The following is a 25,205-nucleotide window of genomic DNA, read 5'->3' on the forward strand; positions in this document are numbered from 1 at the left end:
AAACTAAGAACAGGGTCTGGCAGGCTTGACCTGCAGAAAAAGAGTTCAGATAAAGAGGGATGAAGTTTTGCTGTGGTTAGACTCTAGATTTTTTTTTTTTTTTTTAAGACTGGTTTGGAAGAGAACTTTGAAATGTGTTTATCATACGAGAAGTTTCTCTTTTTTTGTTAACACTTGTTTTACTAGTAGCTTTTGGGTCGAATGTCCTGGTGAAATTGTTGTACATTCGCTCTCTAACTGGCATTTACATTTTAACAATATTACTTGCTAACTAAAACCTGTTTCCAAAATGAATCCAGCTGCTGGTCTGCAGGGACACGTTGTGTCCTCACTCCCTGGGAGGGCTATGCAACAGGTCTAGGGGAGTGGTGGGCAGTTTTTTGAGAGTTGGCCGGCGGTGGGGGTGGGGGTGCGGGGGGCGGCTCAATGAAGCCGAAATCGAAGTCAGTCGGTCCCCTGGGCGTCCCTGGTCCCATCGCCGTTCCCAGTTGGGTGACGTGGCGCCCCAGCAGCGCCCCTTTAGTCTTGGTGACCTTCGGGTATCAGGCAACTTCCCGGAGCTCAGTTTTCGCCCTTTGACCAAACTCGGGGAATTTTACAATCTGGGGAGATATGATCGTGGCCTTATGCAAATTTCCGGGTGCTGAGAGGGGGGATTCCGCAGACTACTTTGGGCGGCGCCTTACCTGGCAGGCAGCATAGAGGAAGCCTCTAGGGCCCAGCGGGCAGTTCCCAAGAAGGCTGTCGCCAAGGCCACCTCTTGATGCATGAGGCTGGTGTGCAGTTTCTAGTCTGATCCGGAGCAGGCCTTAATTTGGTTTTCCCAAGCGTGTCCGTGTCCGAAGAGAGGACACTATATAGTGAGAAGAGCCGGTGGGTGCCCGGCGTGAGTAAACCAAGAACCTTACCAGCCCCTACTGACCCTTTTCCCTAGGCTGGAGGCGCCTTGGTCTACGGGGAACTTTGGGCTCTGTCCTTCAACCCCTGCAGAAAAGGATTGAGTCTCCTGCCTTCTGCTCTTGGTCCCCTCCCTTGAGACTTTTTGGGAACTCACCTACATACAGCTCTGACTAGTGTAGCCCTTTTAAATCCAGGAATGGGCTCTGTTTGAGGATGGGTGCTTCTTTGTAGAGCCCCCAAAGCTAATTAAACTCGTGTTTATGGACTCAAATGCCTCCTTGCCTTTAATTCATATCATCCTAACCAACATGTATTGAGCTCCTCTAGGCCAGGCAGAATTCTAGATACTCTTTCAGTTTGGTTCTTGTCCCCATAACCTCGCCAGGTGGTTGAGAAGACCAAGAAAAGTTACCTACGTAGACAATCTGGACAAGGTCCACTGCCAGCCAACACAGGAGGAAACCTGTGGGGCCAGTGTGGGTAGGTGACCAGACACTGAAGGCAAATGTGCTTAGGTACATTCTTGTTTTACTTAGTATAAACCTGTGAGGCAAGAGACTCTGTTATTGTAATATTCTCTCTCTTCTGCATTTCACTTATGTCTTCTCCTTTAGGAAGTCTTCACAGGCTACCTCCATGAATGTCCTTCTTCTGTCCTCCTTTCACAAGCTTGATGGCTACCTTTGCACTTACCATAGCATTGCATTTAACACTTTGCATTGTAATACTTTAAAAACTTTTCAGTCAAGTTGTGATAGGATTACCTGGGTTGAATACCTGTGAAGCAGCTAGAGGAAGCCCCTAGAAATCCGTTCCCTAGAGATAATTAGAGGTTGTACTTGAGTATCTATTTCAGAAATTTTTACACTCAAATACAGTCTTTGAAGTGCTTTTAAATATATATATTTAAATATACATATACAATACATATATATTTATACAGTACTTATATATATATTCAGTACTTATTTTGTATATTATATATAAATAAATGTATATGTATATTTAAATATATATTCAGTAATTATATATTTACACAAGCACTGTACATATTTCAATATGCATATTCAATACGTGTACATATATCTTTTTATCCCCTTATTTTGTATAGTGCTGTTTCTTCAAACTGAATTTCATCACTGGTGCTTGTTCTACTAATATCTCTGCTTTTTCCACATGTAAATTCTCTCCCCCTTGTCATCAATAAAATATTTATTTTTCTAATTACCACTTTTCTTGGATTTAAGAATGTATGTATCTGCAATTCATATTTGAATTCATCTGCTTGTTCAGATGCCCTTAATCACAGTTTTACTTCCTCTTCAATTCTTGGCTTAGGGGTACAGTTTCTTCTTTGACCATGCACATTTTAAAGAAAATGACTTTATGCACATATATACACATACATATATATATATGTAAATATGTATATGTGTTCTCAAATTTTTGGAGATCAAATTGCTTCCTTTTCTACCCATTATATCTCGTCTCGTATTCATATTCCTTTAGTTGTCTCCATTTCTAGCCACTTTGTTTTTATATGGCCATTAAGGTTTTGACTAAAATGAACAGCTTCTTTGTTATTTTCTAATTAGTATTGATATTAGATTGTCATCTTTGGTAATTCATTACCTTTTACAAAAGACCTAAGTTCGACCAATTTGTTACCATATTCATATGAATATTCAAGATGTCTTCTGCAGCAAACCCTTCGATTGAAAAAAGGAATCCATTATCATTTGTATCTATGTACTTCAATTTTTCAATGTAATTGAAAACAACTCCTGTACTTAGTTGCTCTGGGTGTTTCCCAGGGAATGATTTCTTCTGATCATTTTACTTCACAAATGGGAACCAAAGCTTCTTTATCTACTACTTGTGAAATTTGTGAGGTTTTGTTTTTGTTTTGTTTTTCTTCAAGTGTCCTTTAGATCTTTTGGGGGCTTATATATCCATTTGTTTCTTTTTTAATTGAAGATTTCAAAAGTAGTTTTTAAAGTTAGACCTTTGTTTTAAAGAGTAGGCATTTGACAGATCTCTTGCTTGAATATCATCTGGTGAGTAGACCAGATTCCTTACAACAATGACCAAAACTTGACTTGAAGTTAAATTAAAAAAAAAAAAAAAATCTGTTCAGCATTTATTGAATACTTGCTAGTGCTAGGGAATAGAAATACATAAATCTCCCTCTGTTGACTGCAACTTTTTCTAGTTGGGAAAGACAGATGCATCAGCAAAAGATTGAAAACCTTGCTATGGAACACCATTGAACCTGAGTAAGACTTTTACACTTGACTTGAGTTCTACTCTAATCCATAACTGTGTTATTTTAATCTGGCAGAAAATTATAAGGCTGTGTTCTAAATGCCCTTGTGGACCTATTAGTGAAATGTGGTGGCACAGGGCAGTTATATATAGAACAAAGCTGTACCTCTGGAGAATAGATACCAGTTGCTGTCTGCCAAGACTTTCTGTAAACAAGTTGACTATCATTCAGCCTAAATATTGAATGAGTCTATTCCTTTAACCTGGGTGGTCACCAGGAATGTCAAGGAACCTAGAAGAAAGGACCAACTAAGAGATCAGAACCTAAGGAACAGGTTATGTCCCAGGGATCATGAGACTGAAGCAAATGGAGAACTTTTCTTTTCCACCTGTCTCCCTTTTTTTGAGGCACTTTTTATTCCTCAAAACCTTGAGGAGGTGGGCATGGTTGTTCATGCCTATAATCCCAGTGGCTCAGAAGGCTGTCAGGAGGATCACAAGTTCAAGGTCAGCCTGGGCAACTTAATGAGACCTTGTGTCAAAATAAAAAATAAAAAGGACTGAGCATGGAGCTCAATGGTAGAGTGCCCCTGTTTCAATTTCTAGTACTGGAGGGGGAAAAAAAAAAAAAAAAGAACAACAACAATAACAAAAACCCTTGAGGAGAAGGAATGTGGTTTCTGAGTGCTGTTGCATGAGGATGTACTTCCTTTCCTCTGAAGGTGACATCAGGTGGTGTAGACACCTAAAAAGTGAAGCTTAACCACCTACAACCCTCTTTTGTACTACTTGGAACTGAGATCTGGTCTCTGAACCCAAGTTTTACCAAAGCATTATAATTTGAAATCTTGCTTAAACTCAGGCATCGTGGCCTATTGCTATTTTTTTTTCCTGCCAAGGAAAAAGAAGACTGGAACAAATGGATAAATGCAGCAAATCACACATTGTTCTATGTTTTTTTTCTCAATATAGTGAGTGAATAGAATAACAGCTCATTAAAAATTAGATTTGTTTTAAACTTACACCATCTGGGCTGGGGCTGTAGCTCATTATAGTGCTTGCCTAGTATGCTGGAAACCCCAGGTTCAATCCTGAGTCCTACAAAAATAGGAAAGTAAATAAATAAATGAAAAATTAAAATAAATATTGCCATCTCACATTAGTTTTGAGAATGTTAAAGGGCTGTCCTATTAGGGGAAAAATACTTTAAATTTTAGGCACTTCTGAGTCATTGTAGAACTATTCTACATAGATAATTGTGTTTGAAGATTAGACAAATGAAAACTGTGACATAAATTTCTAATTTTAGAAATGACAGTTTATCAGGATTCAGTGCAAAGGATACATTTTTATCAAAAGTTAATGAGATTTGAACCTTTTGCTGAAAGGCCAGTGGATGCTTGGTGAGCTTGGTTGGAGACATTGTATTTTTCCTATTCAAGGCAGGGTCCTGCCAGCCCTAAGTAAGCCTGCATGGGGGCTTACTCAGAGTCTTTCCATCATATTCTAAGCTCCCCTGAAACAATAGCATCATTGTATCATGGTTGCAAAGCATTCCTTTCAAAGCTGTCTCTCTCCTGGATCTAAAAATCCAAGTGTGATACCTTTTTAGATTCCCAGTTCCATCTTGCCTCACCCTAGGTTGCAAAGGGATGATTGAACATTACACCTGTATATACCTGCTGCAGTAGTGCCATGATTACCAGCCTGTTCAAGGCCTGTGAGGGCTGATCTTGGTAGGTCTGGCCAGGGCCTACGCATAGCCAACTGAACCTAAGAGCCTATCTACCTTCAAGAACCTCCATATATGACAATACCCAACTAACTCTGGCATAGAATACGATAAATGCCAGAAAAGAATACAAACAGTGCTACAAGCAGGAGATGACCTGATTTGGAGATCAAGACAACTATGGAAGAGATTCCTTGAAAGAGGAAATAGAATTTCAACATGCAGAGAGTAAGAAGAGGTGAGGGCTTTTCTGAATGGAGGCAGATGCTGAGAAAAGATGCTAGGACAGAAAAACACCGTCCAGGGAACACTGAGATACTTCATCTGGAGTTGGATCATGGGTTATACAGAAGTGGGGTGATTTCTTACACTTGGGTTTTGCAACAGAAATTTGCCCAGGAGAAAACTGAACTTGGTTAAGATGGAAGGGGGCGACCACATCAACTGGATTTAGCTTTGTTGCTCCTATGACTCTGCTCATGTTCCTGGATCCAGTGAGAGGCTTCACAATCTCCTTTTGGTCTAGATCCTCATTCTGTGATTCATTTTTTCATTTTTTTTGTGGCTTGTATACGCCTGTAATGAACCAGGGATGTTGTTGGAAGTAATGTCGGATCCAAATTCGTAAGAACTTGCCTGAGAGTCATAGGAAGTCTGTTCTGTCTTAGTTCATTTGGTGCTGCTATAAGAGAATGCCTCTGACTGGGTAAGTTATAAAGAAGAGAGCTTTAATTTTCAAAATTCTGGTGGCTGGTATTTCTGACACCAAAGTGCTGGCATCTGGTGAAGGCAGCTTTTGGCTTCTTTGAATGCTGGATCCTCTGGAGAGGGGGGAATAATGTGTCCTCACATGCCAGAAAGCCCCTTTGTAAGGGCACTAATCCCATTCACATGGGAGGAGCCTCATGGCCTGACCTCCTAAAAGCCCCACTCCTTAACTCTTCTACATTGGCACCCCCTGAATTTTGAAGGGTATACATTCAAGCCAGAGCAGCCTCATTAAATAACTTAAAAATGCCTTCTAATTTTGTCTTTCAATGGTCTTCTAGAGGATGTTTGAGTTTGTAGCTGCAACATTGCAGAATCAGGAACCACATGGTGATGTATTATTACACATCCTCATTTTAAATATTTTGAGGGGGCTGTGAAATGGCATTTCAGACACTATCTTAGGTTTAAATTGCCTGCAGATGGAGGAGGAAAGATAGGTTTATTATATCAGCTGCTCCAATTGCCACAGGCACAGCCCACATCTGTGGGTCCTGAACATAATTGGAGTGGGTTCTTTTGTGTTAGAACTGAATGCATAGAACATCTGTGAGAGGGCCCTGTTATATGCCACTCAGAATCATGCAACTCCTCCTCCTTTGTCTTTTTAGAGTCTCCTGGGTGACTTTTTCAAGTACCTCGTTACTGGGGCTTTCCCAACACCTGAAAGTTCTAGGTTTGCATGCTGCTTTCTTCAGCTGGCAAGATGGTCTTTGCCCTATTGCCACCCAGGGCTGCCAGGTTGCTAAGACATTTTATTTGCTTTCACACTGTGGCTCAGCAAACAGGACCTTGGTTTCATGCCATGCCATGACCTTGGTTCAGGTCAAAGAGTGGAACATTAAGTATGTCTTTGGATAGATTAACCAGTCATGCTGGTCACTGTGCTACTGATTACAGGGAACATTATGTGCTTTGGATACCAGATGGTTTGAATTGACATTCTGTGAGAAGGATTGAGAAGTCTGACCAATGCTCCCACATTTTACTGTCACCTCCGAGGGCAAAATGCTGGGTGCCAGAGGGGTATGCTAAGTGTTTTACTTGAAGTTTATATGTAGTATGGGGGTGGTAAAAAGAAGTTACTGACCAACTCTGAGAGCTTTTCCCAGAAAGGTTATACAGTAGGAGGAGATGCCTCACTTGGGCCTGAAAGCCCCGAGGGGTTTTGCTAGGCAGATAAGGAGAAGTGGGTAAAACAGGAAAAGGCACTTGGGAAGGACTTGTTGAATCAAGAAAGTGAGTGGATCCAAGCATGAACTTCAACTTCAGAAAGTTCGTTCAAATAGGAGATAGATTTGGAGAGGGTGAGGTCAGAGAAACAAGTCAGTGAGAGATGGTTACCAGAGAGCTCCAGCTTTTAAGAAGGAGGTTCAGAAAGAGGGTGCTGAGGAGTGGGAGGTTACAGAAGGCCTGGGTAGAATGTAGTTTGTGAGTTCAGCCCAGGGAGGAGTATATCAAGGAAGGATTAATGAATAGCAATCAAACAAAGAGGACTAATTTTTATTTTTGTTTATTTTAAAATAAAATTCGTGTATATTTATACAACATAATGTTGTAAGATACATGTATAATAAAAATGGTTGCTATAGTGGAACAAATTACATATCAATCTCATGTAGTAGCTCATTCCCCCCACCCTTATCCTCCCCCCCTTCTGGCAAGAGCATCTGTAATCTATTAGTTTAATAAAAATTCTGAATACAATGCAGTATTATTAAGCATAGTCCTCATGTCGTACACCAGATTTTTCACTTGTTCCTGCTACATATTTGCGACTTTGTATCCTTTGTCCTATATCTCCCCATTTCTTCCACCCCAAGCTCTGGTAACCACTGTTTATTCTCTATCTCTACATATTTAACTTTTTAAAACATATTCTACGTATAAATGAGGTCATGCAATATGACACACTTTTCTTTTTGTTTGGTTTATTTCACTTGGCATGATGTCTTCTGTGTTCATGCATGTTGTAGCAAACAGCAGCAACTTCTCCCTTTTGAAGGGTGACTAATATTCCACAGTATATATACACCACAGTTTATTTGCTTGTTTTCATATCTTTATCTTAGTTTTTCTTTGTTTGTTTCCATATCTTGACTGTTGAAAACCATACTGCAACAAACATGGGCATGCAGATATCTTTACAAAGCAGTACTTTCATTTTTTTTGGTGTATATACCAGAAAAAGGATTGCTGGGTCTGAAAGAACTTCTAAGCGCCCTGGACGTGGCAGCTAGGAGATCACCAAGGCCTTGACAAGAGTGGCATCCTCAGAGCCTTTCTAGGGTGAGAGGAATGAGGTATCTACTTTCATACAACATTTCAGGGAGTGCTTGAAAACGCAGTCAAGATAAATAATATTTTAGTGCAACATTTAAAAATATCAACATAATTGCTAAAATCTATAATGAACCAGTTGTCAAAATTTTAAACAAAGACAGTAAGAGCATTACTGATGTTTCCTTTTGCCTCAGATTCCAGTCTGGCTTGGCATTGAGTGTCACAGTATAAGGAAGATGGTGGGGATAGGGCCTGCTGAGTGAAACTGAAGCACTGAGTGTAGACTCTGCGTTCATGATGTCCCAGCTTCAGGTGAAAGGAAATAAAATGAAAGCATGGTTGGTCTAAGGGACCTCCAATTTAAGGGCTTTTGGGGTTTATTTCTTGTGTAAGATAGAAGAGACTTGAACATGGGGAGTAGTCCCTGCAATCTCTGATGAAATCATTGGTGTACAAGAGGGGACAAATGGAATTGGCCCTGGAAAAGCTGAGGGACAGGAGGTACCAACTGGGGCAATGGAAAGGTGAGAGGTTATAGGAACTCATGTCTTATAAATTGCAAGCCATTTTTTATGAGGGAATGCCCCCGACAGAAACAGAAGCAATAGGTGGTGGTAGGATGGAAGACAGCTGTGCCGGATGGAGTTGACCCAAGAGGTGTGGAAACAGAGCTGACCAGGGTCCCGTAAAAGAAATGGCTGAGTAGCAGAAGGGGCCCAGCTGAGACTGGAATTCACAGGGTGTGGTGTGCCAGTTTCTGTGTTAGGTCATCTTTGCTTCCTCCCTTCTGAGCTGCTTGCTGCTCTAGGTGTACAAGTGCAGAAACTCAGAACCTGAGACTGGGGTGCAGGGTGACCAACCATCCTAGTTAGCCCAGGACAGGTAGCCTTCCTGGGATCAGGTTTTAATGCTAAAACTGGAAGGTTCAGGGACACCAGGACCATTCACTTACCTAAGGTGTTATAGGATTGGAAGTCAGGAGTTAAACAGATAAGAGAATTGAGGGTGCTGGCCTGAGAGTTTGGAGAACGTGCTCCAGGTTTGGTCTGCTATCACCCTACAGTATTGTTCATAATTCATCCATTCACTCATCACATACATCACATACTAACTGAGTGCTCATTATGAGTCAGGCACTGGGATCTACGCAGAGGATTTAAGGGCAAAGAAGAAATAAATGCCCACATAAAATATCCTTCTGTGGTGGTTAAGATCTGTTGGTGCTCAGGACCCATCTCTATTTAGAGGGTCTCTTCTGAGCAGTACTTCTGTCTAGAAAACTACAAACTATATTTTCCAGACTCTTATTAAAGCTAGGATGTGACTAAGTTAGGTACATTCAGGGAAATGTTGCAAAGGAAGTGGGTAAAGACCAATCCTTTGCTCCTCTTAGTTTCTCTGCTGGTAAGGAGGGTGGTAGTGATATGGGGTATGGGGAACAGTGTTAGCACCCAAGTATCAGCTTTTTAGGTGTTGGAGGCATGTGTGGCTGTGTCTGCTCTTATGGTGGCCTCCTGATTGCCCACTGCTCTGGTCCAGGAATGTGGTTCTGGGAGCCCCAGGAGTCTTTGCTAGAAGCTCAGCCTAGAGCCCCTTCCTCCAGCCCCAGTGCTCCTTTCGTGAGCCATTAAAAATCATCTGTTTAATGTAAGCTTTGGTTGGTGTTTTATGTAAGCTTTGTTTGGCATTTTAAACAATGATTGGCAACGGCCTTATGATTTCTACCAGAGAAATGAAACTGGAACTTGACTTAGGGTGTAGCTGCTCTGGTTGTGGAGGTTACAGACAGTGTGTCCTAATCTGGGGATTTTGTGTGGGGGTGGAAAAGAAGGAGAGGCAGTCACTGAACTTGAATGTACCTGAAGAAAAGTACATTTGAAATTCTAGAAATCACACAGATGCCAGTTTTGTTTGGTGAAGGAAGGCTAAGTGGCCGGAAACAATGATAAAATGAAACAAATGGGATAGATGTTTTGATCCTGCAGGGTTGGGTATCTGAAAGCAACCAAGAAAAAGAGTTGGACTTGGTCAGCTCCTTTACCTCTCCAGGTAGGATGGGGTTGGTAACTGATGGGCACAAATCCTTTTATAGAGTTTTCTACAACCGCTCCTTATCCTTTGAACCATGTTAAATAAAATCTGACCTGTTCTTTTTGAGGATAACTTTGGGAAAGGAAGTCTTGTTTTAAGGTATATGTACACCAAGGAAGCTCTATGTGGCCTGCACTTTTTTTTTTTCAAAACTGTGTTTATTTTATATGGTAATTATTAATGGAACTGGTAAAGGCTGAGTACTGAAGAAACAGAAACTAATTTTTCAGTTTCCAAACCTGTAAGATTTCCTTTTGACTTATTATTATTCTGTGGTCAGAGAATGTGGTATGAGGGCCATGAGTCCTTGCTTATCTGAAGTTTTTCTTCCTTTGGTTTCAGTTGCCCACAGTGAACTGTGATCTAAGAATATTAAATGAAAATATTCAAAAATAAGCAACTCGTAAGTTTCTAATTGTGCACCGTACTGAGTAGTGCAATGAAATCTTGCAGCATCCTGCTCAATCCTGCCTGTGATGCAAATTATCCCTTTGTCCAGAGTTTCCACGCTGTATGTAATACCCTCCCATTAATCACTTAGTAGCTATCTAGGTTATCAGATCAACTGTTGCAGTGTGTATGCTGAAGTAACACTTATTTTACTTAAAATGTCCCCAAAGCACAAGAGTAGTGATGCTGGCAATTTTATTATAGTATGTAACTATAATTGGTCTATTTTATATTGATTGTTGTTGTTAATCTCTTGAGGTACATAATACATAAATTAAACTTTATCATAATTATGTATATATAGGAAAAATCTTAGTACATGTGTGGTTTGGTATGATCCACAATTTCAGGCATCCACTGGGGCTCTTGAAATTTATCTTTCTCAGATAAAGGGGACTATTACATATTTATTTTAATATCTGTATACCTGTCACTAAACTTATGAAGAAAATTTTTACAAATTTAGCCATTTCTCCTTTGTATTTTTTTTTTTTGGGGGGGGGGGTTCTGTTTTTTTCTGGTGCTGGAGTTTGAAGCCAGGGCCCTGTGCTTACAAGGCAAGCACTCTACCAACTGAGCTATATTCCCAGCCCTCTCCTTTGTATTCTTATCTAGTCACATTCCCTTCTTCCCAAAATGGAAGTCACTTTACTGAATTCGAAATTTATTATTATTATGTAAATTTCAATATTTTCACTATATGTATATATATATACACACTATATATGTGTGTATATATATATCCCTAAATAATATAACATATGGTATTTTTTGATATTTAGAATCTTAATGTCAATCATTTTATATATATATATATATATATATGCATCTTACCTTTTGCCTCAACAAGAATGTTTGTTTTTTGTAAGATTTATGTAATCACACAGTTCATTCATTTTTTTCAGGGCTGTATAACATTTCATTAAAGAAATATTTTTTTCAATCTCTTTTAGATGGGCTTTTGGGTGGTTTCCAGTTTATTTTTCTGTTTGCTCTAATATCTACTGCTATAAGAAACATTTTGGACATGTCTTGGTGTACCTGTCTCCTGGATTTTAAAGATGTTTACATAGGAATAAAATTTTCATGTTATGGAGTAGTATGTGTTTTCAGCTTTACCAGATGTTGCTAAATTGTTCTTCAAAGTAGCTGTATCAATTTTGAATTCATCCAACGATGCATAAAATTTCATATTTCTCTTACATTTGGCAACAGATGTTAGCAATTGACCAGTGTGAAATAATATCTCATTGTAGTTGAAATTTACACTTGTCTGACCACTATTGAGGTTTGAACATTTTTTTTCATGTGTTTTGTGGCTTTCCTCTTTTCCTCTGTCATATAAATTTAGAATCAGCTTGCCAAGGTCCATGGCAAAAATTTTTTTTGGCTTTTTGATTGGACTTATATTAAGTTTATAAATGTGCATGAAATTCAGTACCTATGTGATATTGAACTTTCTGTTCGTGATTATGGTATCATGAAGATATTGATTTCTTCAGTTATCTCTATCTTAAATAAAGTCTTCAATAAAGTAATTTGTTCTTTAAATGTCTTATTAACCAATGTTAGGTTCATTCTATGTGGCTTATGAATTTTATTTTAAATAGTATCATTTTGAAATCTACCTTTTATTCCTGTTTGTTGCTAATTATGGAAATTTAATTGGCTTTTATTTATTGATCATGTATCTCAAAACCTTTAACCTGTTATTAATTCTAACATTTTTCTTATTAATCTACTTGAGGTTTCTGTGTAGAAAAATCTTATTGCCTGTGAATAATGATAGTCATTTCTTTGGTTCAAGTACTGATATTCTGTCTTTTCTTCTTTTACTGTGCTGGCTCTGTCCTTCAGTATAATTTTGAATAGAAGGGATGATCATGCATATCCTTGTCTCAATCCTGATTTGAGGGGATGCTTCTAACATGGTATCATTAAGTATAATATTTGCTGTGGGTTCTCCCTTTTTGTAATTACTATTTAACTCTTTGTAGGTTGCTGTCTAGTAAGATAAATCCCTTGCTTTTAATCCATAGATCAGTTTATTAGGGAGCTTACATCTTTATTATATTGGAGCTCTCTGCTCATGAACAAAGTATGGCTCTCTATCTAGGCCTTTATTTATGTCTTTTCAATAATTTATAGGCTTTCTCCTTTAAGATCTTGCATACTTTTTGTTAGAATCATTTCCATGTTATATTTAATGCTATTATATACAATAAATTATAAACAAATACCACTGTAATGTTTTTAGCTCTTTTTTCTTTTTGATTTCCTACAATTTTACTTATTTTCTTAACATCTCAACAGTGTATTTGAGCAAATGTTTTTATGTCTTATCCCACATCTCTACATACATTATAGCCATATTTTTTTCCCCAGATTATTTAACACAAGATTTCTCAGCCTCAGTGCTATGAGCTTTTTGGGCTGGATAATTCCTTCTTGTGGGGGAATGTGCATTGTGGGATGTTTAATAGCATACCTGGCCTCCAGCCACCAGATCTCAGCAGCACCACCTGGAGATGGTGACCAAAAATGTCTCCAGACGTCATCAAAGGTCTCCCAAGGGCCAAAATTGTCATGGATAAGAACTATTGATCTGACACCTATAATATTGCAGAAAATTTTCTTATGTCTTTAAACTTATTTTAAGATAACTATATTTTAAATTCTTTCAGATGTAGGTTCCTAGGATGTGAATTCTGTTTGTTTTGTCTACTGTCATGGTGATTTTTATTTTTGTGCATAGTGGTTTTTAAACATGCGTTTACCTTCTGCAGAAACTCTTCCCCCGAATCTCACTGTTGAGTTGGGAAGGTGGTCCTATGAGGAGGTTTCGTGTTTGCTTCTGAAGACATTAAGGGCTTCCCTAGTCTTAGAGTAATGTTGATGTTCATTTCTTGCCTTCAGTTTAAGGAAACCCCAGTCAGGATTTGGATCCTAGTCTGACCCCTCCCTTATATGCTTTTCTTTCTCAAGCCCAACATCTCTAGCCACAGTTAACTGCCCCCACCATGGCCCCAAGCCTGCCTACACTGGTAAGTGGTGGCATCTAGGTGGCCTGGCTCCATGTAGGGATCTGTATTTTTCTTTTGATATTTTCTCAGTGTGCCAGATGCTACCACTGAGTAATTTGGATTTTACTGCCAAACTATACCCCCGTTAGCACAGAAAGAAGATGGCATGCCAGGGCTCTTGTTGAGTGTGCGTGACTGGCAGAAAGCAGTCGTGGGTATAGCAGTTGGAGAAGATGAACTGAGCAGATAATGTTTCTTTTTTAAAAAAAATTATCTAATTTTTTAACTCTTAATGGCATCGTTATGTCATTGATAATTACAATTAAATAGAGGACTGTTTTTAAAAGTAGAGAATTAAACATTTCATTCCTAGAAATTCTGTTTAGTTCATTTTCAAATGCATCTAGTGAACTTGGATATTTCTTACTCTGGTATTTAATGACCTTGTATTTATTTTATCTTTCCCTCTTATTTTATTTCTTCTAGTATATACAAATATTTTAGATGTTAGTCTACAATAACATCTACTCACAAGATTGTGGCTTTTAGTGAGTATAATAGAAAAAGAACTTGGTGTTCTTTTTTTAAAATATATATATATTTTTAGTTGTAGATGGACACAATACCTTTATTTATTTTTATGTGGTGCTGAGGATTTAACCCAGTGTCTCACACACGCTAGGTGATCACTCTACCACTGAGCCACAACCCCAACCCCAACTTTGTGTTTTCTTCATGGAAATTGGCATACTAGGTTAAAGTACTGTTAGCCTGTGAATGGAGTGTAGATTTTACTCTTTCTAAAACACCAAAATTAGTGTTCAACTTTCAGACAAAAAAAAAAAAAAAAGTTATTTTGAGTACCAGTTTTTCAACTTTGAGCAGTCATTTAAGTAAATTTCATTTCTCCTGTTACTCACACATGACCCTACTTCAGTGAAATTTGGATGAATGGATACAGGGTTGGTATAGTCATTCCAAAACTAGACAAATAAACTTGTGCACAGAGAGTTGGGATGTGTTTCCATTTATTTTTTGTTAATATGAAGTCTTAACCTGAACCCTGTCTCATAGGAACAGGTTAGGAACTTGCCCAGAACCCAAGAGCTGATTTAATGTAAATTAAAACTACAAAACCTAAAAGTAGAGTAGGTAGTAACTGCCATTTGCAACTAGTGAATTTTAATCGAAGAAGTTAAGAACACATCCAAGGAATGAGCTTTCCCTCTCCCACCCAGGCCCCATCACCAGGATCAGATCTTCCTGAGTCTCTACCAATTCTTTGCCTCCACTGACCCCGATGGCAATTGCGGCCATGTAGCAGTCTACTGAGAGTCTGGGGCATCTGGCCCGCCCGTGGGGCTCCGCGTCTGAAGACCCAGATCAAAACCTCACTAGGTCTTTGCTCAGGCCAGTGCCAGGGGCCATTTGCATACACGATGAAGTTGGGAAAAGGGCTTGGGTTTTGGAGGCCCTGGGGAGCTGAGTGTGGGTTTCTAAAGTGGGAAAGCAACTGGAAAAAAGGGGGATGGGCAGGGACAGAAGCCTGTTTCCCTCTTGTTCTTGATATCCCACAGAGAGAGCAGGGTCTCATACAGGACCTGCATTTGCCCAAGTCCACCTAGGTGGGTAGTCACTGCAAGTGGGTGCTAACCCCTCTGACACCAGTTTCTCTAGTCAGCTCCTTCGTCATTGGGCTTTTTCCTCTTCCTCCCACGAAGGTCACTTGTGAACTTAGTCATTAACTCCCTACTTGTGATTTTCCCTTACCCTGCTTTACATTCTGCCAAATTCTGACAAACCATGTGGGAAATTTTGGAGAAAATTTTGTCTTAGGTTTCATTTCCTTTATCATGTAGACTTTGTTCTCTGTTTCTCTTGGGTTTTAGATTAGTCTTGGGTTTGGGCTTTGTCTACCGTGTATCTCTTTCTCTCACTGTAGACTTAAAAATAATATGAATTTGATCTACCAGGTTAGGGAGACCAGCAAGAAAGGGAAAAACTATGACTCTTAAGCATAAGTGACTATGATAATAGGATTAAAAAAAAATCTGCTCCTACCACAGAACTCCTCCACTGGAAAGAACTCTGAAAGAAATGAAGAGAGCCTTCAGAAATGAAGTTGATGACCTCCCGGCTCTCTGTTGAACTCTACACTGCAGTTCCTTAGGATGGCGTTGTGCCAGACGTCCGCCGAAGTCATCCTTCAGGTGGAAGAGGCACTTGACGAAGATGAAAAGGAGACGCTGTTCTTTTTGTGTCTGGATATTACTGCCGACGTAGTTCCACCCACTGTCAGGGACCTTCTGGATATATTATGTGAGAGAGGGAAGCTGTCTGTGGTGGAGTTGGCCGAGCTGCTGTACAGAGTGAGGCGGTTTGACCTGCTCAAGCGGATTTTGAAGATGGACAGAACCACAGTGGAGGCCCACCTGCGCCAACATCCTCACCTTGTTTCAGACTATAGGTAAATCATCAGCTCCTCTGCAGGCTTGACCGGTGGGGGGGCGAGAGGTGGCCTAGACCCTACTAAATGATAAAAATGAGGACAGTAAAAAGAGCAGCCACGTCGCTTCCTTTTCCCTCTCATCCAAGTACTACCTGATATCACTTCATTGCTTTGAACTCTTTGAATTCTTAAAATGCACTTGCTTGAAAGAATGGGGTAGAAGAGCATAATGAAAGTGGAAGGGACAGATGGTACATGTTTGCCTGAAGGACAGAATGACAAGAAAGGAAGAAAGATGGGAACCACTGAGAGCTAATAATTCTTGCCAGCTTCTGGCAGTGTGAGAGCCACAGTGGTGTTGCTAGCTGATTTTCTGTGATGTCAGTTTTTGACAATTTCCGGAACTGAGAAAGGAAATAACAAGTCTGATAAGAATCTTCTTATCTTTGTGGAACTCCGTGACACCCTGACTTTCTGTCAGTCATTCCCCTGCAGAGGAAGTTTAGCAGGGTGAGTTTCCTTCTGGTGGTCCTGCCCTGGGAGGCCCCCGGGAGCCACATTGACACCTCTTCAATTGAGACCGCCTCTGAGCCCCCTTCAGGTCCAAAGGGGCAACAGCCACTGGAGTCCCCTTAGTCTAGGCACCTCTGAGTCTTTTCTTCCTCCTGCTCTCGGGGATGTCTTAAAGGTTCACAGGGGCACAAAAGTCACTGGAAAGAATGAGTTTTCTGGTGGGGGAGGAAGAGAACTTGTTCCTAAGTTGCTGTTTCTTTTTTTTCCAGGCCACCAGCCTTTTGTTCAATCGATAATGTTTATTTGGAAATGATATATATTATCGAGAACTGTACTAAAGAGAGCTGAAAGCAATGTGGGCTTTGGAAAGTATACGAGAGTTGAGGCTGCAAGGCCTGTTTCAAGCCTCAGATCTACAATTACACACCCTGTAGGGTGGCCAGTCACTAACCTGGGTTGAGCCTTTGTTTTCTGGCTCTAAAATGAAGAATAATAACACCTGACTTCACAAGGTTGTTGTGAGCATCAGTTGTGATAACTTATCATGTGAAGTGCTTTTTTTTTTTTTTTTTTGGTACTTGGGATTGAACTCGGGGGTGCTTTGCCACCGAGCTAAATCCCAAGTCCCTTTTAATTTTTATTTTGCCCAGGTTGGCCCCAAACTTGTGATCCTTCTGTTGCATCCTCCAAACAGCTGGGATTACAGGAATGTTCCTGGCTCCTGCAAAGTATTATTATTTTCAAAATTATGAAGAATTCTGTAGGATGTAAGAGATTACTGTTGTTATTATTCTTGATCATCTGCTGTGTGTTCAACCATTATATAATGTCATGCATCTTCTTCACACTATTTGAGAGGCTCTGACTGAGTTTCAGAGACTTGTATTGTGCTCTCTCCGTTCTGCATTTCTTGGAGTGGAAATAGTGCATCAGGCCCTCTGGAAGAGAGGCCAGAGCTCTGGGTTCTTCATGCATCTGTTGAGTAGGCTTCGATGTGTAGCAGTGTGCTCCTGATGTTTGGTTGAGCACTAGGCAAAATGAATGAAGAATTTCCCATCTCTAAGAATCTGGGAGTCTAATTGGGAATCGGCCTTCTAAGCAGTGATGACAATATGGTGGCAGTCATGTTAACCACAAGGCATCCTAGAAGCTCCAACTGGAGCAGAGGTGATTGTCAGCAGGACTTTGTAGACCAAGACATCTCAGGTCAGAATCCTTGTAATGTAGGCAACGTTTGCCTTTTGCATTCAGATGTGGACCAGGATATCCCAGTCATTTCTTTGCTTTAGAATCTTGTGATGGCTCCTGGATCAACACCACCTGGAAACTTGTCAGGGGAGAAGATGACCACTTCAAATTCTATTTCTGCCTTACATGTTAGTCATCTGGGTTCTTAATTCATTTCATTGTAACTCGTGGGGAAGCTAGGGGATTCTTCAGGAATTTTCTATGGTCAGAGGTGTTTTCAGAACTATTAGTTGGAAGGGAAGTATTATGCTCTATTGAAAACAGGAAAGGATGAGTTTCACCTTAAGATCTCCTTCTTGGGTGATATAAGCTTTCCATTTTGGAGGGGGGCACATTCACATGGGGGCAAGATTTAGTTTTTCAACCAGTTATTGGTATGGGGGGGCATGGGCTTTTGGAGTTCTCATGAGGAATCGTTTGAGTTTACTAAAGCAGATTTCCTGGTTTACAGGGTGCTGATGGTGGAGATTGGTGAGAATTTGGATAAAAAAGATGTATCATCACTGATTTTCCTTATGAGGGATTACACAGGCCGAGGCAAAGTCTCCAAAGACAAGGTGAGTTTTCTCTTTCTGGACCATGTTTTCCAGAGCCTGTCAGCAGTGGGGGCTGCTCCTTGCAATCCAGAAGGGAGGGCAGCAGGCAGTCTGCTGCCTTGTTAGTGAAAGTCAGATACCTGATGTGACCTTCTCCTAACACCAATGGCAAGAGGATTGGTTTCTGAAGTGAGAAGAAATAGGGGGATGCTATCTTCTAGGGTGGCTTTGGGTATTTCATCCTTGATGAAAGATTCATCTGTAAACTTCATAGACCTGGCATATGTGTTGGTTTTCCTTCTTGATTTGACAGATCATCTGGCAGGATTAGGAAATCCATTTGCTTGTGCTGAGTGGAGCTAGGTGGGAAGTGTCAGTCTATTCCCATCTTGCTCTCCTGCTGCCATCTTTTTCTCTTCAGTTAGTTCAGAGTCAGTGTGGGGTCATGAGGCTGCATGTGAAGGCCATGTGGGGGCAGGTCCTTGTGCCTGATATATCTGGAAAATGGCTAAAGTAGAGGTTTAGGGTTGAAAGCCAGACAGGGGCAAAGATCTTAGTAATGTCATGATTGCTGGAAGAGTATTTAAATTCTAGTTGACCCCCTGGTATTGCAGAGTTCAGGATAGGCCAACAAAAGCCTGCATTTCTAGTACGTGATGATAGGTCTTCCAGGTGGTTAGATTTCCTCTAAGGACTCTGGTTTAGTCATTGCTTAAGAAATTTCTCATGTTTCTTAATGATCTTAGTTCTATATCTAAAATCTGGGAATATAGGGTGACTGCATTTCCATGTCAAATGCAGAATGCAAAGAAAAGTAAAAAAGAGAACTTTTTTTTATTTCCCCCAACTTCTCTCTTGTCATTTACATATATTTAATTATATTCACTATTTTTAAAAATAAAAATAGCACTTTGGTAAACAAATGATAAACACAAAAGGAATAAAATACAAAGCAATTCCTTTTTCTGACGGTCTCTGTGGCTCAAGGCAAATGAATAGCAAAATAGCTAAACTTAGTTCTGGTTTTACCTCTCCACAACACCCTGAGTCAGAATGAGTTGAAATGTCTAGGACTGATTAGAATAGTTTAAGAACTTTAAAGTTCTGTTATTAGGATTTTTCTTATAAAATCTTTCCCCCAGCTTCTCTCCTGTTCCCTCTTTTCAGAGAAGCCCTTAGAGTCACCAACCTGGCCTTTGGAAGAGAAGGACATCAGGAGGGTTTTATTTTTAGCTCTGCATTTTCATAATATATCCTGATGACACAAAATGACCCATGTGTCTATCCTCAACCTAGGAATACATTGGTGGCTAAAGGTCTAGCTACCACCTCTTTTTTTGAGTTAAAATTCAGGAGGGTAATTTGCTTAGGACAGAGGTGTCTGGATTAGAATTACTGAAGGTCACTGAAAAAGCTCATCTTTTCATGTTTTCTTGCTGTTATAAATCGCATAGCCTGGGGTTTGCTTTGGAATCTTATCAGTCAGCTCCACTGATGTTTCTTTCTTGTTGGTGGCTCTCTTAGAGTTTCTTGGATCTGGTGATTGATTTGGAGAAACTGAATTTGGTTGCTCCAGATCAGTTGGATTTATTAGAAGAATGCCTAAAAAACATCCACAGAATAGACCTGAAGACAAAAATTCAGAAGTACAAGCAGTCTGGTAATAAGAATTTTGGCTTTTTAGTTAAAAATTAAAGCAAATATTCTGTGTATAATAGATATGATTGGTAGATATTGATTTGTTAGATGGGTAGATAGAATGGACCCTGAATGTCCATAGCCTGCTCTAGCCTGTGGCTACAGATCACATCCATTTCCATCCTCAAATCCCAGATCCACCAGCTCCATTGCCCATGCTCACCACCATAGCCCTCTGTCAAATGCCACCAAACAGTTCTGGCCCTTAAGAAAGAGTCTGTACCCCCATTTTCACAGACTGGCAAATCTGTGGACATTCAGGGATGCTGAACCCTATTGCCTGTCTCCAGTATTCAGTCTGATGACCACCATTCAAGTCTGGGTGTGTCACTGAGGTCCCATAGCTGCCCTGCATGTGTTCCAAGTTTTACCAACCCTCCTCATGGTAAAGGGCAATTTCTCTCTTGATAAAGGGGACCAGAGTCACGTTGCCTTCTCCCTCATACCTCCACCTCTGTTGTCTTTTAACCTCAGCCTCAATGTGGGCTCTGTTAGCAGTTCACGGCCACCATAGGGCTTGGCCGAGACCCCACTGATCTATATAGTACTCTTCTACCGTCACATTTTCAAATGATTGACAGTTAAGAATAGGAGAAACATTTTTAGTCCATTCTTAATGATGTTTGGTATCTGAGATGATATTTTGAATTCAGTTATGTGACTGGAAAGTTTGGGATATGTAAAAGATGGGGATTGACCTTGAGCTAAACCATTGTTGAAGATCCATTTGACAATAATGTATGTGTCTCAATGAACTCTCTTGTGTTTTTATAGCTCAAAGAGCTATGCAAGAAGCAGGAACAAGTTATATGACTTCTCTCCACACCTCTCCCCCAAACTTGTGTCTCAAAGATCCTTCATATGGCATAAGGGTGAGTCTGGAGCAAATGTATGGACAGTTTCAGAGCTTTAATGAAAATATACATATTCTCCTTTAATAATAGCTAAACAAATTGTGATAGAAATGCATAACTGTTTTAAAAATATGTACAACTTCTTATGATTACAAAGCCAAAAAATGCATTAAGCTATGTGGAAAATACAGAGAAACATATAAGGAGAAAACTAAATCTCCTACCTCCCACTACCTAAAGACAACTATTGTTATTTTGGGATATTTCCTTCTGTTCTATTTCATGGATATTAGCCTATACATCTATATGTATAGTTGAACTTGTTTTTCACTGTTCATTTGAAAATTTAATTTTTCAAATAAAAATAGGATGTTCCTATGGACAAAAAATTCAAAATATACTAAAATGGTTTCAAAAGTAAGTTTGTCTCCTCCCCCATAATGCTGACCCCCCAGTTCCTTTCTTTAGAGCAGCTACCTTTAACCACTTTATTCTGTAACGGTGGTTCATGCATATATATTCCATTTTTTCTTTTGTACATTTGAGAGTATATCATGGCCATTGTCCTGATCTGAAAATTCTTGAGCATTTTTCTATGTGATTCAGGTGGGACTGCCTCTGTTTAATCATTATTTTGAAGGATTTTATTTTTCTAGATGTATCATAATGTGTTTAGTTCTTATTGATGTATACCAATATTGCTTATTGTTATTTATATTGTTTTCATTCTGTTGTAACTATAAAAATGATGAAAAATAAATATCCCTATGCTTACCTCTCTATGCATTTGCTTTTTACTGAGCTTATTTTATAATTTTGGCAAAAGTGTTTTGTCATTGAGTGATAAAATAATTTTTTTTTTTATTCACATAGTCACTTATGGTTTTCGTCATGTTAGTAGTAGTTTTTATAGGAATCATTAGAATATTTTTGGCTAATCTTTTATCTTGAGAAGAAGAACATTGGTGTAATTTTTTTTTCTTTCTTTTCTTTTCTTTTTTTTTTTTTTTGGAGGGAGTGGAGCTGAGGATTGAACCCAGGGCCTCACACATGCTAGGCAAGCACTGTACTACTGAGCTACACCCCCAGCCCAACATTGGTGTAATCTTATCTTTGTTCATATAAAGTTACATGGAATTTGTAGTGAGGACTTAGGCCAGAATGGAATGGAATGATTAAATTATAAACACTTTACTAAAAAGTATATGTTGAAAACATTAACTACTCTAATATAAATAGTTTCTTGGAGAATATGAGCTGTCAGGGATACCACTGAGCAGTAGAATTTCAGAGCTAAAGTGAATGTTAAAGATAGTACTGTCCCATAGCCCATTGAACAAAATAAGGAAACAGCTGTGCAGAATAGTAAGTGATTGTCCACCTTCACCTGCTGGCAGGATGGGCCTGGTCCATGTTCCTCCTACTACCCTGTGATATAGGTAATAAACCACATGCATGCCATATCTTATAGTTTTCATTTTTGTCCTGAATTTCTCTGATACCAAGTTATGAGACAAAGCAAATTTAGAAATCAGATCCAGATTTTCTGAGCTTAGTTTGCTATTGTCTATCAAATCATTTTTAGTTAAAATCCTATGATGTTTTTACTGTGGTGTTTCTATTTTGCACTTTAAGGTAAGTTTATTCATTTTATATGTAACCTGTTTGGAAGCCATATGTTTTCTGCTCCAATTTCTTCTTAAACCTGCTGTATTTAATATGTGGCCCTGATCATTCATTCATTTAGTAAGCAGACACTATGACATATGAACTTGGTAACTTTCTTACAAGATTTAGGAACTGAATACCTAGATGTTAGCTCATGTAAGACTGTAAAAGTGCTTCAAAAATTACAATGACATTAATTTACACAGGATGCAAAGATATAGAGTAAAAAAGTTGAATAACTATATTATAATGTCTAGCTTTGATTTTATTTTCTTTTACAGTATGTAAAAGTGAATGCATATCCATGTGGCTGGACCAATTTCTATCTAATATGATCGGCCTTTGACTCGGTCATGGATTCTTTCTGAAAAAAAAAAAAAAAAGCAACTTACATGTCTTTGTTGAATTTAGACACACAGACTTCGTTATAGATATAACTTAACAGATCGTGGACTTCTCTCTTTTGGCTAGGGTAGCTTCAGAGAACTGTTTGCAAGCTTATGTGGTATATACCTCACACAGGTCCTGTCATCTGAGAAAAGGAACGTTCAATCTTTCATTCTCTGATGAATCCCACTCTATCCCTCAGACATGATTTACCAAGAATTCTTGATTATCGAGAATCAGGCCCACATTTTTCTTATGTGTAGCTAACCAATTATAGAAGAGCAATAATTAGGCCTTTATGAAGTGCTTTTTTTGCACTTAACATTGTGCTGAGTACCTATGTTATTTGATTGTTGCAAAAAAATCTATAATGCTATTGTTACTTTCACTTTGCAGACACAGAATCATAGACAGGTTAAATGATATGTTCAACATTACATAGCTATTAAATGACAGAATCAGTATGCCTAGCCAGGTGTGTCTGGCCTAGAACCTATACTCTTTATCCATGTTGTACCTTGACTCTATGTTAAAGGAATAGTTTGAATGTCAACCTTTTATTCCAGTAGCTTATTCTAACTTGGAGTTAGTATAACAACTATACTATACTATAACATCTGGTTTTATTGAGTTATTTTGAAATATTCCAATATGTTCATTTAGCCTATTTACAGTTTTGTTGTATTTTTGTCTTTTGAAAGAATTGCCTTGGTCTTTAGCAATATAACATGGGATTTATGGAGTTAACAGTTTTTGCTATTCTTTAGATAACTGTGAAGGTGATACTTTTATTTTTTTCCTCGGGTAAGGATCTTATTGAGATATTTATAGAGGTGTAATATACTGTGCTTCTGAAAAAACTAACAGAGTGACCTTATTCTTTATATTTGAAGCTCCAGAATGGAAGAAGTAAAGGACAAAAACTTGGGGCATACCTTCAAAGTAAGACCAACTTTTCTTTTTATTCATTATAAAAATGCTTGATAATTCAAGAAAATGTTGCATTTTTAGATTGACTGTTTCCTTTATCTATATGTTCTAATTAAGCTCTCAAAAGCAATTAAACCCTTAAAATGTATTCACTGGCATTTCTAGTTACTCATTGAATTAGTTCATTTAAATTTGAATATCGTCTTACTCCATCAGGTGCATCATTTTGGTTATATTTTTAAGAGATGTGACATTAATCTATCTGAAAAGAAGCTATGACCAGACCATATTAACCATTAATCCAGCTATGATAATAAGCCATATTAAACCAAATATCTAGCAGCAGGAAGAAGAAAGGTTGACAGGTTCTTGTTTTGTAGACCATTTAATAAATCTGGTTACCCTATAAAAGACTTCCTCCCTCTTCTAAGAAGAAAGAAAAAAAGTGAAGTTAAAAAATTGGTTATTTCAGGGATTGGGGATATGGCTCAGTTGGTAGAGTGCTTGCCTGTCAAGCACAAGGCCCTGGGTTCAATCCCCAGCACTACAAAAAAAAAAAAAAAAAAAAAAAAAAAAGAAAAAAGTTGGTTATTTCAGCCCATGTAATCTTTTTTCTTTCTTAAAACATCGACACTTGATCACATGATATCATTGTGTGTGTGTGTGTGTGTGTGTGTGTGTGTGTGTGTGTGGTACTGGGATTGAACCTAGGGCCTTACACATGCTAGTCATAATGTTCTATCACTGAACATCCACAGCCCTTTTTTAAATTTTATTTTTTGAGACAGTCTCACTAAGCTGCCCAGGCTGGCAATGAATTTGCAATCTCCCTGCTTCAGCCTCCCAAGTAGCTGAGATTACAGACTGCCTGGCTCCATAACATAATTAAAAAAAAAAAAAAGTTTCTTCCTTTACTTAGGCTGGAATTGGGGCTCCGTGGCAGAGCACTTTAAATGAATAAAATAAAGGTCTATCAACATCTAAAAAAATTTTTAAAAGGTTTTTTCTTTGCTTGTCTAGAGGATTCCCTGAAGTGAGGGTTGAGATTCACTCCTTTTTTTTTTTTTTTGGTGCTGGGGATTGAACCCAAGGCCTTGTGCTAAGATTTACTTTTACCCTGATGAAGCAGCCAGTTGTGCTTCCAGACACCAGGAAGCAGGTGTTGATGGGCAGTGCTGCAGAGCTGCAGTTTTATGTAAGGAGCCTGGAATTTGCCCTGCGTAGAGTGGGGGATCATGACCGATTTAAGTAGGGCTGTGGCCTAATGGAAGCCTCTGTGTGGCAGGCCCCTGGCCAGTGCCTTATGACTCAGCCTACTGCTGTGCGTGTACACCTGGAAACTGAGAAGCATTTTGGCCAAATTAGCCAGATGGTGTGGCTCATGCCTATCACTCTCTACCTAGTATTCTG

General features: G+C 39.1%; 1 protein-coding gene across 10 annotated transcripts in view; it reads left to right on the plus strand.

Annotated features, from left to right (window-relative positions):
* The window catches only part of CFLAR (CASP8 and FADD like apoptosis regulator), a 50,644-nt gene that overhangs the window by 8,866 nt on the left and 16,573 nt on the right, over positions 1-25,205 (plus strand). For 4 of the 10 annotated variants that reach the window (XM_079133136.1, XM_079133138.1, XM_079133139.1 and 1 more), the window contains exons 2-6: positions 15,579-15,979; positions 18,174-18,279; positions 19,783-19,918; positions 20,731-20,828; positions 23,759-23,807. In XM_079133136.1, coding sequence (XP_078989262.1) covers positions 15,684-15,979; positions 18,174-18,279; positions 19,783-19,918; positions 20,731-20,828; positions 23,759-23,807 — 685 coding nt within the window. In that variant the 5' untranslated portion in view covers positions 15,579-15,683. The other 6 variants (XM_079133133.1, XM_079133134.1, XM_079133143.1 and 3 more) reach the window with 6 other exon arrangements.

This window comes from Sciurus vulgaris (assembly GCF_902686455.1).
Source record: "Sciurus vulgaris genome assembly, chromosome: 3".
Lineage (NCBI taxonomy): Eukaryota > Metazoa > Chordata > Mammalia > Rodentia > Sciuridae > Sciurus > Sciurus vulgaris.